Source organism: Artemia franciscana, chromosome 1, assembly GCF_032884065.1.
Source record: "Artemia franciscana chromosome 1, ASM3288406v1, whole genome shotgun sequence".
In the NCBI taxonomy this organism is placed as follows: domain Eukaryota; kingdom Metazoa; phylum Arthropoda; class Branchiopoda; order Anostraca; family Artemiidae; genus Artemia; species Artemia franciscana.
In genome coordinates, this window is record NC_088863.1 from 46684331 (window position 1) to 46705293 (window position 20963).

At 35.7% G+C, this 20963-nt stretch overlaps 1 protein-coding gene across 6 annotated transcripts in view; it reads left to right on the forward strand.

Annotated features, from left to right (window-relative positions):
• The window catches only part of LOC136030619 (G protein-activated inward rectifier potassium channel 4-like), a 92125-nt gene that overhangs the window by 13057 nt on the left and 58105 nt on the right, over positions 1 to 20963 (forward strand). For 2 of the 6 annotated variants that reach the window (XM_065709712.1, XM_065709703.1), the window contains exon 1: positions 20770 to 20899. The exons of 2 other annotated variants lie outside the window; for them this stretch is intronic. Coding sequence is in view for 1 of the 4 variants with exons in the window: in XM_065709697.1 (XP_065565769.1) it covers positions 1467 to 1529 (63 nt within the window). In the remaining 3 variants the exon portion in view is untranslated. Of the gene's footprint in view, positions 1 to 1442; positions 1530 to 4430; positions 4612 to 20769; positions 20900 to 20963 lie in introns of those variants that run through there. 2 more of the 6 variants (XM_065709697.1, XM_065709708.1) reach the window with 2 other exon arrangements.

Sequence of the window (20963 nt, forward strand, 5' to 3'; positions counted from 1 at the left end):
GCTATGATAAAAACAAACTTAAAAATAAAGTGAGAGTATTGAATTTTCTAAAAACTAGGCTGATAGAAGGGTTTGAAGTCACTTATCCTACAGGCATATTTCCAATATCCTTATCAAGGAATATTTACTGTAAGCAAAATATATAAGAAATTTCCTTAAATTTTGTTTTCAATTGGATGCATAAGTTGGCATCTAAACTAGTTAGACAGCGAAGATGTTTAGTTACTTAGCCGGGAAATAATAAAGCTTAAAAATAATTTTAAGCCTTTTAAATACCCGGGTCGGTCTCATTTGATCTGAAATTTGGGGGGGGGGTATTTTGAATGAACTACCATAAATAGTTTGCTAGCTCCTCCATGAGGATATGAAAGAAAAATGGTGGTAAACTTTTTTTCGTTTACTACCCCTATCCTCCTCCCCCAAAAGTTACAATAATAAACGAAGCTTGGGCTGGAGAAGGGGCTTGAAGCTTCATACAGTTTATTCCTGGAGTTAAATTTTTGTAGAGGTACCTTAGTTCAGGGTGGTGAGGTCAGTTATTCCCAAATTTAATATTCTTAAGGGAATGTTCTTGGATATGTGTTGAAATTAACAATAATCCTACCTTATATATAGGCCTTATATGCAATGGTGACAGTTCACAGAAATATTAGGGCGGATAAATGTATTTTTTCTGTCTAAGGGAAGGGGGGTATTTTTCTGGTATTTCCAAAAAAAAAATACCAACATGGTTCCTTTTTGAAATTTCAGATGGGAAAAAATATTCAGAGGGCAAAAGAAAAATTCGAGTAGAATAATAATCGAGACCTCCACTTGACCGTCATCTGTCCACAGAACTAAATTAATAATTGAAAATTATCAGATAAATGTCCTAAGAACAAAAAAAAATTCAAAGACAAGCACTAAATCAAAATCTAGTGGGAGGCCAATATATGGAAGGAAAAGTTTCTCCACAAATTTATACCACTGCTTATGAACTACCCACCTTATATACTGCCTTACTTGCAAGTAGATATTATTGTATTTTGTAGTTTGCTCAGGTACTGGGATTGGCAAAGGGATATCCCATTTTAGGATGTCTTTGGGCCCCAAAATTAGCAAACTTCTACTCCGACTCTAGATCCTAAAGAGCGCCAGCCTGGGTAACGACGAGCCACATTAAGTCAGCACCAAAATAAGTTTCTTCTCTCAGACTTGGCTTTAATAGGCAGGTAAAGTTTATATACACCGCTATATTTGACCACGTATTTCCTTTCCTTTAAGATTATTAGTATTTTTAAAGGAAATTAAAGAACATACCAGGAAAAAAAATGTTAGTTACGAAAATGGAATAGGTTCCATTTATAAGCAAGTCAAAAAAAATTTTATCAAGGAAAATTTGGGAGGAAAATGTACAGTAGTATTGCGATCATATCATTGATTATCTTAGTTTTAAATTCGTGTTGAGGAAGTTCATTGCCCAGATAATGAGGGGTAAATTTCAAAGGTTATTAAAGGCAGTGGAAGCCACCCTAACTAAAAGTTACAACGTAAGCCACTTCAAGCTATATTCTATTCCTAGTTTTCTATCACTAAGGCATAAGGTGCTAAATCATACTGTCTATTTTGCGGGAAGAAGACGAGAAATAGTTGCCCTTACCCGTATCAGAGGGATAACTTTAATGAACATTTTTAATCATTTTTCATAATTGCGCAACGTTCGTCAAGTCTCAAACAAAATGAATTGGGTAAGTCTCTAATTTAGGGAGGGGGGGGCTATTAAAAGTTTGAAGAGGGATAAATTCTTTTATTTGACAATAGCAATCACATTACTGGATAATTTGGTCACATGTACAATAAGTGTTATCAGCAGTATTTCTGCTGATAAACTTTTGAAGATTTTTTTTTACCATTTTTGATTTTTTAATCTTCTCTGAGAGTAAAAAGTGTTTAGTTTTACTCTAAGAGGAAAATTTGTCTTATCTAAGATTTGAACCTTACTCCCCATTTTATTATTTCAACTTTTGGGCAAAGAGATTTTTCCCAGATTAAAAAGCGTAATTAAGTACGCCAATATAAGAACTTTCTTTTCACCTTGAGCGCAAAAAACTTCAAATCGTGCACCGAGCCCGTATTCAAAATACGTGTCTCCCTTCCATAAGGGCCAAGCATTAATGCACTTTTGTGTAATCCGTTTTTAGATCAAATTAAATAAAAAAACAAGTATTTTTAACTGAAAGTAAGGAGCGACATTAAAACTGAAAACGAAGAGAAATTACTTCGTGCATAAAAGGGGATGTTCCCTCCTCAAGGCCCAGCTCTTTACGCTAAAGTTTGACTCTTTCTCTCAATTCTACTTTATGAAACAGTAAATAACTTTAGCGTAAAGAGCGGGACATTGAGGAGGGAACAGCCCTTTTTATACACGGAGTAATTTCTATTCGTTTTAAGTTTTAATGTTGCTCCTTAATTTCAGTTAAAAAAACTTTTTTTTAATTTAATTTTTGAACATTTTTGAATTAATGCATGTTTGATTTTGGCTATCTGCAAATGAATAATTAGAACGAAATTTGCGTTTTTTTTTTTTTTTTTTTTTTTTTTTTTGTAAATGGCTTTCTCTTAGTTTTGATCAGATGATTTTGAGAACAAGGGTGGGGGTGGAGGCCTAGTTGACCTCCAATTTTTCAGTTACTTAAAAAAGCAACTAGAATTCTTAATTTTTAAGAAGCATTTTTATTAGTAAAAAATATACGCAACATACGAATTAACTTACGTAACGAACTTCTATATTCGTATATTTTTATTATGTATTTGAGGGAGTTTGCCCCCTCGTTAATACCTCGCCTTTCACACTAAAGCTTTACTTTTGTCTCAATTCTTTAAGATTGATCCATGAATCACAAAGAACGTAGAATAAATAGTTTAAATTACAAAAAATACTTTAGCATACAGAGCAAGGATTTAGGAAGAAATGAACCCCCCATATGCTTAATAATCTCTGTTCGTTTTAGTTTTTAATGCTGGTCCTTACTTTCAGTGGAAAAATGCTTTTCATATTTATTTTTTCATTGTTTTTTTTAAACAATATTAGAAAATCATGTGCCCCTTCATGGAATTTCTCTTCTTCCATGAAAAGTTCCTCTAAGGAAAGATCCTCCTACGTAGCCTTCTCCCCTCACACCCCCCTCCTAACCAAAAATTCCCATGAAAAGGTCTGTACACTCCCAAATAGCCATTACTGTATGTAAACGCTGGTCAAAGTTTGTAACTTGCAGTCCCTCCCCCGGGGACTGTGGTGCAATAATTCAGCCCCAAAGACATAGTTATTATGTTTTCGACTATCCTGAACAAAATAGCTACCTCAAAATTTTGATCCGATTATTTCGGGGAAAAATGACATTGTACATAGGCGTGGGCCTATGTGCCCTCCAATTTTTGGGTTACTCAAAAAGGGCACTGGAACTTTTAATTTCCGTTAGAAAAAGCCCTCTCGCGACATTCTAGGAACACTTGGTCGATACGATCGTCCCTGGGGAAAAAACCACAAACAAACAAATAAACACGCACCCGTGATCGGTCTTCTGGCAAAATAAAACCAAGTTCCACATTTTTGTAGAAAACTTGAAACTTCTACACTAGGGTTCTCTAATACGCTGAATGCGATGGTGTGATTTTCGTTATGATATTGTGACTTTCAAGGGGAGTTTTTACTATCTCCCAAACAAGGCAAATTTTCTTAGGCTCTTACCTTTTGATGAGTAAGATTAAATTTGATTAAACTTACATATTTAAAATCAGCATAAAAATCCAATTCTTTTGATGTATCTATTAGTATCAAACTTCCGTTTTTAAGAGTTTCGTTTACTATTGAGCCGGGTCGCTCCTTACTATACTTCGTTACCACGAACTATTTGAAAAGCGTAAAATCTTAAGCATTACGGGATTGTTTTCCCCTATTTTCATATTTTATTGAATTTTTCAACCTTCCACTTCTATTCTTTCTAATCTATTTTTTTCCAATGAAAAAGGTAGAAATTGTTATTAAGAACAATCTCAATGATATGCGATTTTTTTTAACTCCTGGCTATACATATATATATATATATATATATATATATATATATATATATATATATATATATATATATATATATATATATATATATATATATATATATATATATATATATATATATATATATATATATATATATATATATATATATATATATATATATATATATATATATATATATATATATATATATATATATATATATATATATATATATATATATATATATATATATATATATGATTTAAAAAGAAAATTTTGAGCTTCTTTGGCCATTTACTTTGGGTAATTACAAGTTGAACCAAATTTTGTCATCCACTGCCACGCCTTACTAAGCATTTATTTTAGTCGTTTTCTAGAACCCAAGGTAAAAAGAAAAAACAACAACAAATGATTGATAAGCTTTTGATGCTGTTTTTAGGAAGATTTTGAAGCTGTTTCTTAGGAATTCTCTGGAATCTTTTTTTCGGTTTCTCTTTAGTGTGAAATGGCAGATAAGCAGAAGTGACATGAGAAAATAGACTTGCTTCACTTTGTCAAAGGATATATCTGAAAAGGTTTGAACATTTTGTGAACAGCTGTTTCAAAATTAGCTGTTTCAAAAGTACCAGTTCAGGGGGTGGAACAGTAGTATGGCCTTATCAAGGCCTGTCTTATCTCATTAGAATAACCGAATAAGCAAAAAATTAGAGCAATGACCTACTATCATGAGCATGGTACAAGAGATACATCATTAACATAATCCAACCAGCATCTCATTAATTCAACCTTCGCTGAATAAGAGGAATTATCAGTCACTATAAAACTCAATATTCAGTAATATCATGAAAATTATATATACATATATATATATATATATATATATATATATATATATATATATATATATATATATATATATATATATATATATATATATATATATATATATATATATATGTTCTTTAGGGTTGAATGAAATTGATACTACGACACCCACTTGGGTAAAGTAAACCAGATAATTTTGTTTTCCTCTATGAATCAATTTTTATTGCATTTTCTAGAGAAAACTTAAGGTCAGCTTTGTCCCAAATCCATGAGCCTCAATGCCTCTCCCCCCAGATTTTTCCCCCTTCTTTTTTTTCTATAACTTAGAAATTTTGGGATTTTTTGGACTCTTTGGAATTTCTTAGACTCAGAATCAAATGTGCAGATCAAAATTTTTTGTAGTCTCTTTTGCCCAAAGCTCGATGAAGGTAAGTTTATTTGAATCAAATTTGTGGTTTAAACTTTTTTTTTAGTCAGTTTTTCCCAAAGCTCAATGAAGGTACGCAACTTTCAACCAAATTACATAAAAAAACTAGTTTTTTTAACTGAAAGTAAGAAGCGACATTAAAACTTAAAACGAACAGAAATTACTCCATATATGAAATGGGTTGTCCCTCCCGCAATCCCTCGCTCTTTACGCTTAAGCTTTTAATTGTTTTAGACAGCAGAATTGTGGCAAAGAGTCAAACTTTAGCGTAAAGAGCGAGGGATTGCGGTGGGGACAACTCATTCCATATACGGAGTAATTTCTGTTCGTTTTAAGTTTTAATGTCGCTCCTTACTTTCAGTTAAAAAAACTAGTTTTTTTTATGTAATTTCTGAACGTTTTTGAATTAATGCATGTTTGATTTTGGCTCTCCACACATAAATTATTAAAATGAAATTTGCATATTAATTCCTTTTTTGGCTAAATGGCTTTCTCTTAGTTTTGATCAGACGATTTTGAGAAATAAGGGATGGGGAAGGAGGCCTAGTTGCCATGCAATTTTTCGGTTACATAAAAAGGCACCTATAAATTTTAATTTTTAACTAATTTTTTTATTAGTAAAAAAATATACGTAACTTAAGAATTAACTTACGTAACAAACTTTTATATTCTTTAATTTTTATTATGTATATGAGGGGGTTCGTACCCTCGTTAATACCTCGTTCTTTACACTAAATCGTAAGTTTTGTCCCAATTCTTTAAGAATGACCCCTGAATCAGAAAGGCCGTAGAATAAATAGTTGAAATTACTAAAAATAATTTAGCAAAAAGAGCGAGGTACTTATCTCCTCCTAAATACCTCGCTCTTTATGCTAAAGTATTTTTAGAACCCCTCATATGCGTAATAATCTCTGTTCGTTTTAAGTTTCAATGCTACTCTTTACTTTCAATTGAAAAAACTTTTCCATGTCTATTTTTTCATTGTTTTTTTTTATAGTAATTTTAGAAAATCCTGCGTCCTTTTCATTGAATTTCTGTTCCCCCATGACATATTTCTCCAAGGAAAGATCCTCCCACATAGCCCCCTCCGAGGGGGTATAGTCATTCCCAAAGACATAGTTATTATGGTTTTTGACTATGCGGAACAAAATGGCTATCTAAAAATTTTGATCTGTTGACTTTGGAGAAAAAATGAGCGTGGAAGGGGGCCTAGGTGCCCTCCAATTTTTTCGGTCACTTAAAAAGGGCACTATAACTTTTCATTTCCGTTAGAATGAGCCCTCTTGCGACATTCTATAGGACCACTTGGTCGATACGATGACCCCTGGGGAAAAGAAAAAAAAGCAATTAAACACGCACCCGTGATTTGTCTTCCGCCAAAAAATACGAAATTCCACATTTTTTTAGAAAGGAGCTTGAAAATTTTGCTATTGGGTTCTCTGATACGCCGAATGCGATGGTGTGATTTTCGTTAAGATTCTGTGACTTTTAGAAGGGTGTTTTCCCCTATTTTCTAAAATAAGGCAAATTTTTCAGGCTCGTAACTTTTTATGACAAAGACTAAATTTGACGAAACTTATATATTTAAAATCATCATGAAAATTTGATTCTTTGATGTATATTTTAGCATCAAAATTTCGTTTTTTAGAGTTTCGTTTACTATTGAGCCGGGTCGCTTCTTGCTACAGTTCGTTACCACGAACTGTTAGATATGTGGTTCAAAATGTTTTGCACCCTGTTTTACCCAAAGCTCGATGAAGATATGTTTCTTTGAGTAAACTGTGTGGTTCAAAATGTTTGTACACTCTTTTGCCCAAAGCTAGATGAAGATATGTTTCTTTGAATCAAATGTATGGTTCAAAACTGTTTGTACTCTGTTTGCCCAAAACTCGATGAAGATACGCTTCTTTGAATCAAATTTTTGGTTCAAAATGTTTTGTACTCTGATTACACGTCTCTCTGTTTGTCTTTGTGAGTTTGTGTGTCTAACTCTGTGTGTTTTTATGTGTTTGCTTTTTTTTTTGCCTTTGTGTTTTTATGTCTTTTTCTCTGTGCCCGTGTGTTTGACTGGCTGTTTTCTTGTCTCTCTCACTGTGTTCTGTGTATCTGAGCGGGTGTTTGCAAGCTACTGTGTTTTTGTGTGTGTTTCTATGTCTGATTCTGTGTGTTTGTCTCTCTCTCTCTCTCTCTCTCTCTCTCTCTCTCTCGTCTCTCTCTCTCTCTCTGTCTCACCGGGTGTTTACTTGTCTCTCTCCCTTTTTGTGCCTATGAGTTTGAGCGGGTTTGTGTGTTTTTTGCTTTGAATCTGTGTGCTTGTGTGTGTTTTTGTGTATCTCACTCTCTTTGTCTGTGTGTCTGAGCGGGGCTTTCCTTGTTTCTCCTTGCGTGTTTGTGCGTGCAACTCTTTGTGTTTGTGGAGTTTTTTTCTTTCTTACTCCTTCTGTGCCTGTGTTTCTGAGCGAGTGCTTTTTTGTCTCTGTGTCTGTCTTTGTTGGTTCTGACGTCTGACTCTGTGTGTTAGTGGGTGTATTTGTCTCCCCTCTCCGTGCCTGTGTGTCTGACCGGCTGTTTGCTGGTTTGTTCCTCCCATCTGATTCAAAGAAAAGTATCGTTATTGAGCTTTGTACAAAACATGCTAGATGAGAGAGATGCTATTGATGCTAGATGAGAACTGGTAGGATGAAAAACACCTGACCTTGAACCCACAAATCCGTAAAAAATACCTTGAACCACATATTTGATTTAAAGAAGCATATATTCATTGAAATTTGTATAAAACAGAACACAAAACGTTTTGAACCACATATTCGATTCAAAGAAATATATCTTCATCGATCTTTATGCAAAACAGAAAACAAAACATTTTGAACTACATATTTGATTCAAAGAAACGTATCTTCATCGAGCTTTGCATAAAACAGAGTACAAAATATTTTGAATTATACCTTCGATTCAAAGAAACGTATCTTCATCGAGCCTTAGGCAAAACAGAGTGCAAAACATTTTAAACCATACATTTAATTCAAAAAACGTATAACATATTGCTGAAAAACGGCTATCACAAGCCCAAATGGGCCAAATTTTTATTTTAGCGTCAATAAAACAAAGAAAACCGAAAACAAACAACAACAACAAAGTTATAAAAGGGTCAATGTCGAATAAGTAAACATTTCAAAAATAATTAAACAATTAAAACTCAAAAATTAAAATATCAATGCGAAATCACCAAAATGTTGAAACAAAAAGAAAAACTCGTAAAATTAAAAAGGGAATAAAATAATTTGAACAAAAACAATTTAGCTATACGACCACAAAATAGAAAAATCGACAATTGCAAAATGAACACCAAAAATATAAAGTGAAAAGGGAGATAAGAGGAGGGGGTAACTGATTGAATATGTCAACCATGTAAGGAATGAAAGTAGCTCTTCAGTGGAAATTTTTGTTAGGCAAGGAGGGGGATTTTTTTGAAGCAGAACACCAGAGGCGGGGTCTAAGGGATGAATATAGACTAGGAAAAAGGTTAGCTTTCTGAGGGTTGGGAAAAGAACTTACTCTTTTGAAAATTTTTACTCTTTTTTCATTAAGGGTAACTAGATTGGCTCTCTGAAAAAGCGAAATATAAGGCACTTTACCGTTATTAAAGATAATTCGTAGGCAATTTTTTGAAATGCCTCTATTCTTTCCGACAATTTAACGGAGATTCCAGGAGGCCAAACAGGACAGGTATAATTGAGAATTGGTTGTAAAATTGAGAAGAAAAATCCTCAAACAATGAGATTTGGGACATTTAAATTTCGTATGGAGTTTAAAGAGGGAAATGCAGCAATGCATGTTTTAAAATATCATTAATATAGCAATCCCATTTTAAGTCGCATGAGATTGTAACACCCAGTAATATCACAGTGGTGACAGACATTCAGGGGGGTTAGGCAGGAGAAAAAAGGGGGAGTTTCGAAGAAATTAATAATGAAACCGTTGACTTTAAGGGGTTGACTCTCATATCATTAGAAACAGCTTCGTCTAATATTGATTCCTAGATGTCCATTGGGCTACTTTTCAAATATTTGAAACATTTCTCTAAGACAGTTAGATCATCAACAAATTTTAACCTATTTGGGATATCGACACCAAGTATGTTTATCGTTGTAAGAAATAAAATTGGGCCAAAGAGGGGTCCCTGGGGCATGCCATTACAGATTGGGAGGAGGACAGAATATACATTCTGGTATTTGACGATTTGAGTTCTATTGGAAAGGAAAGACGCAATCATTCTAATTAAATAGGGGTCAACTCGAAAGTCATTGGACAGAAATCTACCAATATATTGAGGTGGATTAAATCAAAATTTTTGCAAGTCCACTGCAATAACATTGAGCCAGGTATTCGTTTTTTCAAGTGTGCTAGATATTGTGTCCATGAGGTGAACAAGATAGTGGGTGGTAGATGTAGAGCGTAAGTTTCCAAATCATTTTTTGTCAACATTTGGGATTATCCTCACTTTCAACCATTCATCTAAATAGCTTTCATATAACTCGGAAAAAAATGGAGGTACTGGGACAAACACCTTCAAAATCTTGCTTGATACCTTATTTTTTTACGGGAGCAATGAAACTTAATTTTTAACAATTTAGGAACTTACCACTAGAGGCAATTTCTTTAAAAAGTAAGGACAAAGGCTCTGAAAGATTTTCAGCATAGGTTTAATTAGTACAATCAGGATGTCTAGTGGACACGTAATGAACTTTTTAAAGTTCTTAAATTTTTGTCTCCGCATCTGAGGGTGAAAAAAAAAGAGGAAATTGAGAAAGAACAGATCATAAAGAGTGTCAAAAGGGATCATTGGATATAACTGAAACCTCTTATTGGAAACAAAAATCTATATTATTATGTGTTTTTCCATATTTATTTTTTATTCCATTATACCATTGTTTTGGCTTACTATAAAACAAATCTTTGACTTTACATTTGTAATATAAAGAAGCAGATTTACGAATTTCTTTTTGTGTGCTTACGCAGAGTTTGCTTTGGATGTTTTCATTTTATGTAATTTTCATTTATTATGAATCTACATTTCATTATGTAGATTCATTTTAATTCTAATAAGCTTTTTCAATTGGCTAGTAATATATGGTTTGTCAATAGACCCTGTTTTTACTTTTTTCTCAGGGAAGAAATCTATGCATTTTGTCTGATAAAATTTTGGAAGTAAGAGACCTTAACATTAATGTCAATGCTCCCGCTGAGAGTCAGTCAGTTAAATTAGTTATCCAAGATCCAAATCCCTACTGGCTATAATTGGAAATTGGGCAATAAGAGAATTCAGCAACAGAAAAAGCATAATTAAAGCTAGAGAGAAGTCTACTTTAGGCCATTAGCATCGCCTTCTAAAAGAACACCAAGGTTCGAGAATTTGCAAAAGAACAAAGTCAGCACTACTAGGCATTTATACCAAATCCCTCTTTATCTAGTCAGATTACCTAGTCTTTATCATTCTTCATCGTTCTTTATCATACTAGTCCTCTTTATCTAGTCTTTTATCTCCCCCACTTTCAATGGTTTTCATACAAGCTGTGAAAAGATTAGCAAGGCTGTAAAATACCCAAACGATTTCATCATAATCTGAAACGTTGGGAGAATGAATTAAGGAAAAGATAATTACCTACAAATAATTATATACCACCTCCCTCTTTATCTAGGGAATTGTCATGAGGACACTTTTTCATGAATTAGGAGTGGTTATTAATAGTCAGTAAGTCATGGACCTCTGTTGCGGTAATTACATCAATTTTGTGCATAGGGGCCCTTGTTCGATCAACTGGTCAAGATCCAGGCGTTCGGCGTCCGTAACAAGGAACTTTGGGAAAGTAAAACGGTTACTAAAGAGAGTTCAGGTGTTAAGGACGGGAGTTGCTTAAAAGAGGGGGGAGTTGGTAATCGGGTAGGGTTTCTTCATTGTTGAGGCTTCTCCTGTGCTCAACGAACTTTGATGAGTAATTTTTGCTTGGTTGGTGTTTACTTAAAAAAGGACGGCTAAAATGAGAGGAGTGACTCTCACAATTTTTATCTTTTACAGACATGCGCATTGTTCTTCCTAGGGGTAGATAAAAGAAGGGGGAATCTTGACATGAGCTTCAGTGCAACCAAAACAGCGATTACTGGAAAAAACGGTAAAAATACTAATATGCTTAAAATTGCACACAAGCATACTGCATTTGCTTAATAGGTAGAATCCACGTAAAAGCAAAATATTGCAACGACTAACTCTACAATTACCACTTAAGAATTGTTTACCAATGTTCAAGGAAATATCATCTTTGGTAAGGTCAGGGTTCATACGGTGATTTCCTTTCTTGAGGTTGGGAGCAGCTGTTATAACTGTATGATTATGGGTTTACTTTTAGTCAAGTTTGCAATTCCCATGCTTGAAAAACTTGCAATCTTCTTTAGGACTGCTACTATGATTATTTTTTGTATGAAGCACGATCGTGTCCAAAAGTCCAAAAGCTCCAAAAGGCACGATCGTGTCACGCTTGCCTGAAGCACGATCGTGTCCAAAAGTAAAGTCATCTCCTATTTTGCACGAACCAGCCAAAATCATGTTTGCACATTTACCTATGTGAGACAAAGTGAGTTTCTTATTCGCCAGGTTATTCCCTTCATTTTCTTCAAAAAAAAAATTGGATTTCTGGAATAGGATTAACAAGGTCACTACACTGATTAGTAGAAATATAATCGCTCAGACATGACACAAGGTCAAAGGGATTAGCCAGCTTATGAATAGTTGATGAATCTTCAAAATTTTTAACCTGACAGATCCGGTCACTAGCATTATTTTCTTTATTTTTGACCTCTATTTGATTGGTGTAATTGTTTTTTGGATTTGCCTTCGTCTGACTGAGTAGAAACAAAGGAGGGTTAAGAATATCCAGTTGGGGAGGAGTATCATTACATTGTACTGTAGACAGGGGGTGAGAAATAATTTTCAAAATTTGTTTTAAAGCCTCTTTTATCCTGTTTTTAGTTCCAACAATGAGAAATCCGGGGTGAGGAAGTCAGGTTTCATAAAGCGAAATTCTTTTTGACACCCAAAATCTCTAATAAGGGCATTCTGATGCATTGATTCATCGTTTGGAAGACTGGAAAAAGGTTTGGTCTGAACTGATGCCTTACGTGAGCAGGGGAGCAAGTTTTTACGGGGGTACAAACAATGGAAGAAGGGTCAACAAAAAATTAATGTTATTTTTAGTCTTGCTGGAGGTTTCCCGAGAGGAAACTGCCTCTTTATGACGGACACATTGAGAAGATGGAATCTTCTGTGACATGAGGGGCAACAGTGATTCATTATTAAGTTCTTTGGGGATAGTAAACATCCTTTCTCTTGAATTAGGAGAAGGGTGTACGAGGGGAAGGTAGAACAGGTGAATTCAACAATTTACCTGTAAGATTGAAGTATTCTTTGAGGAACAATCAGGACACAACCCTCTATCCGTCTAATTAGCTGCATCAATTTTTACATACTTTTCAATGAGTTGAAAAATACTCTCAGTCTCCATTCAGGATAGACTAGTTTTTGCTTAGCGAAAAACTATTCCTTGTAATTTTTTACACCAAGAGGCAAACAGTCAGAAAGTTAAACTTGAGGTGTTCACAGGTCGGATGCTAGATCAGAACTGGTAGTTTTATGGAGCTTTGTCAAAAACAGAGTACAAAACACTTTGAACCACACAATTGATTCAAAGACAAGTATCTCTATCGAGCTTTGAATATAATAGAGTAAAAAAAACCATCACCCATCGACCTTTCAGGAAAACAGAGTACACACATTCGTATCAAACATTGGATTCAAAGAAACGGACCTCCACCGAGCTTTGGGAAAAACAGAGTAAGAAAAAATTGACCGAAACAGTTTATTCAAAGAAAAGTATCTTCATCAAGATTTATATAAAACAGAGTAGAAAATATTTTGAACCACACATTTGATTCAAAGAAACGTATCTTCATTGAGCTTTGTACAAAACAAAGTAACAAATATTTGAACCAAACATTTAATTCAAAGAAGCGTATCTTCATTGAACTTTGTACACAACATAGTGCAATACATTTTGTACCACACATTTAACTCAAAAAAGCGTATCTTCATCGAGCTTTCTGCAAAAAAAAGTAAAAAACACTTGATATTTACTTCAAAGAAGCATATCCTCATTGAAATTTGTTCAAAACAGAGTGCAAAACATTTTAAACCACACATTCGATTTTGAATCACTCATTTAATTCAAAGAGGCATATCTACATCAAGCATTTTGAACCACACATTTGATTCAAAAAAGTATATCGAGATTTGTGCAAAATAAAGTGAAAAAATATTTGAACCAAACAGTTGATTCAAAAAAGGGTATCTTCATTGAACTTTGTACAAAGCAGAGAACAGAAAATTTTGAACCAAACATTTGATTCAAAAAAGTGTATCTTCATCGAGCGCTATGCAAAACAAAGTAAAAGAAAAAAAATACTCGAACCATGTATTTGATAAAAAAAATCCTTGAACCGCAAACCTTTGAAAAACAAAACAAAAAAAAAAACACCTGAACTTGAACTCACAAATCCGTAAAAAAAAACCTTGAGCCACATATCAAACAGTTCGTGGTAACGAACTGTAGTAAGGAGCGACCCGGCTCAGTAGTAAACGAAACTCTAAAAAACAGAATTCTAATTCCAAAAGATACATCAGATTTTCAGATTTTCATGCTGATTTTAAATACATAAGTTTCATCAAATTTAGTCTTTGTCATCAAAAGTTACGAGCCTGAAAAAATTTGCCCTAAAGGTCATAGAATCTTAACGAAAATCACACCATCGCATTCGGCGTATCAGAGAACCCTACAGCAAAATTTCAAGCTCCTATCTACAAAAATGTGGAATTTTGTGTTTTTTTGCCAGAAGACAAATCAAGGATGCATTCCCCAGGGATTATCGTATCGACCAAGTGGTTCAAGAATGTCGCAAGAGGGCTCATTCTAACGGAAATAAAAATTTCTAGTGCCGTTTTTAAGTGACCAAAAAAATGGAGGGAACCTAGGCCCCCTCCCACGCTCATTTTTTCCCAAAGTCAACGGATCAAAATTTTGAGATGGCCATTTTGTTCCACATAGTCGAAAACCATAATAAATATGTCTTTAGGAATGACTTACTCCCCAAAAGTCCCTGTGAGAGGGGCTACAAGTCACAAACATTGACCAGTGTTTCTGAACTAGCTTTCATGGTGTCAACATCTAAACTAATCGGATTATTTTTCATTTTCACATACCTGATAGTCTAAGGTAGGAATTTTAATCCCACTTGCTAGATCTCGCAGTATTTGGCAAAATACCAGTTTTTAATTAAAACTTGTGTGACGGTTTATCAAGGGGTCAACATCTATTGATTTCACATATTTGATAATCTGTGGACTTAAATTGAATGTAAGGAGAGAGGGGATTGTAGGAGAGGAAAGAAAAAGAAAAGAAAAGAGAGGAAAGGAGGAAGGAGAGAGTGAAGGTGGAGTAAAGGAGTGAGGCAGGTTAATTTTAGAAAGTTTCATTAAGTGACATTCATTAAGTGCTGATTTTTTCTCAGAACAAGCAGAAGAGGGGAATGAACCCCCCGGACGTGCCGGATTGTACCCGCCGGTATTCAATTACCCGTAAATTGCGGGGAATAGGTGAGGGGGTCCTTACACTTCCCTTGTTCCTGGGTTATTTCAGTAACTTGGGTATTCAGTATTCATTCAGCGCTCGGCGCGGGCACTTTAAATAGACACTCCTGGATTATTATTAACCTGCCCTACGGGTAACGACTTGTGCTTGCTAGAAGACTGATTGCAGAATAGTTACGGTAGTGACGTAAACATGGCTGGCTGCAGTTATGTTCATGCGCCAGTATTGAGCTTTATAGAAACGGCGCTGCGATATCAAGACAGCGTAACGAAAGATGCAACAGTGAATACAGCGGTGAAGTTTTTTACGAGAGATGCTATCCGTGAAAACCACGAAAAAATAAACGAGATAGCGGATAGTTTTGGGGAGCTGTATGTGAAAGAAAGACGTAGTCACTCTTCGAGGGAAACCCTAGTCAGTGATATGTATGATACTGTGAAATTACTGAGCTCACTCCCCGAATTTAAGACCCACTTCACCCTCTGGAAATTATCTGAAGTACCGAAAATTCCACAAGACACTTTTACAACATTGTGCGTGAAAGTTAACGAATGCACGGATATGATTGACAGTGTTATGGAACAGTGTAAATCTATCCTTCTGTCTCAGAATGATTGGCCTCGTCTCCCTCAGCCCGAAAAATCTTTACACCGGGTTTTCATCAGCAATGTACCTACCTCAGAAATAGATTCCTGTTCCAAGCAGAAGCAGTTTGTCAAAAGACACGCTAGTGATGGAGGCATTGATCATATTCAACAGACCAAATCCGGCCTGGTTGCGTACATGAACAGACCCAAGTCGGCAGCTACTCTCGCCAACTCCCTCAAGTCCTCCCCTGATATAAGTGCTTCTTTTCGTAAGGAAAAGTTCTTCGCGATCGCCAAGTTTGTGCCCCTTGACACAACAGATGATGATATTCTCTCTGTTAACTCCAAATTAGTCAGTGCCAAGCGATATGGTCAATCTGAGACAATCAAACTTACCTTTAGTGACGCTGACTCCCGAAATGCAGCAGTCAAATATGGGTTATTCATTGATTATACTCACATCAAAGTCCTCCCATTCAGACAAATTCCCAAGCGATGCTTCAAGTGTCAGTCATTTGATCATCTTGCTAAAGATTGTACCAATAGCATGCGATGCTCCAGATGTGCTGGACCCCACGAGAACAGTAGAGAAAGCTCTTGTGACTCCCAAACAGTGAAATGCGCTTTGTGCCCTGATACTAATAATAGCCATCCTAGCTTTAGTCTACAGTGCCCATCAGTCCGACGAGCTATGCAGAAAGTTTCTCCTCAAACAAGAAAATTAATGAACTGTCTATACTTTGCCGCAATGTTTACGGCCATAATGCTGCCAAATTAGACTACATCAAGAACTTGTGCCTTGCATATAATATTGTTTGCGTCTAAGAACACTTGTTAACTACCGATAACTTCGGGCTCTTTAAGTCGGTTCCTAATAAATCCGGCCACATTCATGAGGCTAAGCGCTCTAGCGCTAGGGGCCGACCTAGTGGTGGACTTGCAATATTCGTTGACGAGAGCATAGACTGTCGTAAACTTGAGTCGTGCGATTTCTATATAGCTGTCGAGTTCTCAGGCCCAAGTGCTTTTACGCTAATCAATGTATACCTACCAACAAACATGAACACGGATCATAGTGAAAAACGGTATGCCGAGGCTTGCGGTCGAATTGGAAGGTTACTCCGTAGGCTGGGAAGCTTGCGTTTTTTAGTCTGCGGTGACTTCCAGTGTGACCCCTTCTCAAAAGGAAAGTTACAGGACGTTCTTATGGCATGTATTCTGACTGATTGTTCTCCAAATATTAAAGATCAAAACTTTACGTTCATTCATAATTCAAGAAGCACAAGTAATATTGATCACGTCTTTTCTAACTTTTCTATTACCTCGCCTGTACATGTGGATTCAGAGCATACCGCAAGTGATCATCTTGGTCTTAAGTTTAATGTTCCTTTTAGTCACGATGTGAAATCAAAAAGCCCAGATTATACAGAGAGACGCGAGTGGAAAAATATTAACCTTAGTCTGTACCAGTCGACGTGTGACGAAATTTTGGACAAAATAAAAGTCCCGTTCCAGCTTCTTGCCCATGGGTGCGATGACAAGATTGCACTCGATACATACTGCGCTAAAATTACTCACGCGCAAAAACTTGCTGAGTCTGCAGCCGTACCTAGTGCAGTTATTAGGAAAGGTACAAGGAAAAGAGGATGGAGCGACCATCCTTACGTGTAGCATGCCAAATGGAGGTCTAAGATGTGGTATTCTGTGTGACGCGACTCCGGCAAGCCGAGGACTGGCACTGTCTTCAATCCCTTTCGTAAAACAAAAAGAGAATACAAAGCATATGTGGATGAGCTGAAAGTGAAGGAAGCAGAAACTGCTTCGGAAGAGGCTATCTGTGACCCACAAAATATGTGGAAAAAATTCAAAAATAGTAAAGTGCAGTCCAAGCCATGTGCCATGATACCTGAGGAACAGTGGTTAAAACATTATTCGAAGGTCTTCGGGTCTAAAGATACTCCTTTGGAAAAGGAATATGATGAATCGCTTAAATTGCGTCTTGATTTACTGCTGAAAAAGAGATATTACTTTTTCATATCCGTGAATGATGTTTTGAGGGCTGTTCGCCAGTTAAAGGTTAACAAGGCTCCAGGTCTTGACGGTGTCAGTAGTAATCATCTGCGCAATGGTTCACCGCTTTTGATCCAGCATATGCAACTACTTTTTCAGATGTGTATAGATAGTGCCACCGTCCCCAAATCGTTTTGTACCGGAGTCGTTACAAACATCCTGAAGAAAGGAAAAAACGCAAATGAGTGTGGAAGCTACAGGCCGATTACTGTCTCAAGTACATTGAGCAAGGGGCTGGAAAAATTGGTCCTTCGCGAAGTTATATCGAAGTGTGTGATAGACTACAGGCAGTTTGGGTTTCGAAAGCATCTCAGCTGTGCTTTCGCCCATAGACTTCTAAAGCGTATTCTTACCAAGGCTGATTCACTTGAGTTATCCGTACATATATGTAGTGTTGACATTTCCGCTGCATTTGATTCAGTGATCCAGTCTGCTGTGTTCCACACTTTGCTAGATGCCGGTGTGAACGCCCATATAGTAGCTATGTTATCATTTTGGTACTCTAATAGCTATATAAGAGTGAAACTTGGGCTTGAAAAACTCAGCGAGCCAGTTAAACTAAAGAGAGGACTTCGACAAGGCTCTGTCTTAAGTCCGATATTATTTAACACGTTGACTTAGGTTACAAAACAAGGTTACCTAAGGTTACAAAACAAATTTCTGACGGGCTAATATTTGATACTTGTGATTTGAGTTTAATAAGCTATGCTGATGATTTACTTATGTTGAGTTTCTCATTGAGTGTACTGCAGGATAATTTAGATGAGCTTGTATCTTGTTATAGCGTTATTAGTCTACAAGTTAATGGCCAGAAAACTGAATTTCTGGTTTTCAGCTCTCCAAAACAGGAGGCACCAGCACCAACTGTATCCGTAGATAGTGCTATTATTGCACCGTCTTCATCACTCAAATATTTAGGTCTTCGGTGCGGCCGAGATAAGAAAAGTACACGAACTATTTGCATTGATACCCTGGAGTCTAACCTGCGAGTGAGCTATGCTAAACTAGCCCCACTGAAGTATTCTTACAATCGGCAAATTTTGGCGAGGATGTACAGAACAGTGGCATTAACACATGTCCTTTACCTTTCCCCACTTTGGGAATGGTTCACAGAAACAGAGAGACTAAAAGTTAGGTCCGCGTTTTGTAGATATTTGAAGTTTTTGATACGCATTCCGCTATTCGAGAGAAAATCATTTCTTTTGAACAAGTATCAAATTCCAGATCCCCGTGAAGCTGTGGCAGAACAGGAAACTAATGCTAGAAAAGGTGCCCTTAAGCACCTTTATGATTTCCTGCAGTTGCATGTCATATATGAGCTATGAATGTATATAGTGAATGTAATCTAATCATTTAATCTTGAAGTATTGTTTTTCGCCGTTTTCATTTTCCTTTTTATTTTTTTTTCTTTATACTCCGCCAGGTTGTTGTTCTTATGGTGGGCTTAAATAAACCATCTATCTATCTATCTATACACAGAAATGGTTATTGGGAAGTTTACAGACGTTTTCAGGGGGATTTTTTTGGTTCGGGGGTGAGGTTGAAGGGAGGGGGCTATATGGGAGAATCTTTCCTTGGAGGAATATGTCATGGGGGAAGAGATATTTAATGAAAAGGGCGCAGGATTTTCCAGCATTACTATAAAAATACAATAAAAAATAAACGTGAAATATTTTTTTCAATTGAAAGTAAGGAGTAGCAATAAAACTTAAAACGAACAGAGATTATTACTCATATGAGGGGTTATAAAAGTACTTTAGCGTAAAGAGCGAGGTATTTAGGAGGAGATTAGTACCTCACTCTTTTTGCTAAATTATTTTTAGTAATTTCAACTATTTATTCTACGGCTTTTCTGATTCAGGGGCCATTCTTAAAGAATTGGGACAAAACTTACTATTTAGTGTAAAGAGCGAGGTATGAACGAGGGGACAAGCCCCTCATATACATAATAAAAATATAAGAATCTTAAAGTTTGTTACGTAAGTTATTTCTTAAGTTACGTGTATTTTTTACTAATAAAAAGTTGGTTAAAAATGAAAAGTTCTAGTTGCCTTTTTAAATAACCGAAAAATTGGAGGGCAACTAGGCCTCCTTACCCTCCTCTTATTTCTAAAAATCGTCTTATCAAAATTAAGAGAAAGCCATTTAGCCAAAAAAAGAATTAATATGCAAATTTCATTTTAATAATTGATGTGCGGAGAGCCAAAATCAAACATGCATTAATTCAAAGACGTCCAGAAATTAAATAAAAAACAATTTTTTTTTTAACTGAAAGTAAGGAGTGACATTAAAACTAAAAAAGAACAGAAATTACTCTGTATATGAAATGAGTTATCCCCTCCGCAATCCCTCGCTCTTTACGCTAAAGTTTGACTCTTTGCCACAATTCTACTTTTTAAAACAATTAATAGCTATCGAGCCCCAGTCACAAAGTGCAAGATTATATCCTTTTTAACAAACGGTTACAACTTTACGGTCACACCTTTTTCCAAAACAATAAGGGATGAAAGACTATACTTGTCCCTGTGGTCTAGCCTTGGCTACCAATGTATAACACCTACCGGGGCTAAGAACCCTTTCCCTGAGAGTAAAAGCAACTGCGCACAGTCAAATATTTCAAGAACTTGTATGTTCTGCTGAGAATCGCTGAGTTCAAAGCCGTATCAACGGGGAGATGTTTTGGGGTTTGAATCATACCCCTCCCACCACCTCAAATGTTTGTCCAACTCCTAAAACTGCAACAAAAATGAATAAAAAAATTGACAGCTTTTTTAAAAAAAATTTGCCCCCTTACACTTGGAGAATAATTCCTTGTAAAATACCCCCCACCCCAAAAATATCTTGGATATAGCCCTGGCTGAGATAAACGTTTTCCACTGAAAATCAGACCCTAACCTTGCCCCCTGAGAAAAAAAAATCAAAAAAACATGCGAGCCTTGGTTTGACCACTCAGAATTTACAGAAATCAAGAAGGATTTTACTAACAGAATATTAATAGAAGTAGTGACTTGTTTTCATTTACTCATATATATTCTTGATGCTTAAAATTAATGTATTGTCTTCCGTATTGCATAGTTATAGACAAATATGCTATTTGAATGTTAATGCGGTCAAAACGGCTTTTATATTTTTTCGGATGATTTAGTACTCGGAAATGGTTATTTTATGGATGATGATTTGTGTGACCAGTACTGTTTCTTTTGTTTGATGGGACTTTTCCTATGTATTAACTAAAGCTTTGATGTAAAACAAAACAGTTGTAAGTATGACTCATATCATCTTCTGAAAGCTATTTGATCAATTCAAAGGGTTGCCCACTTTGC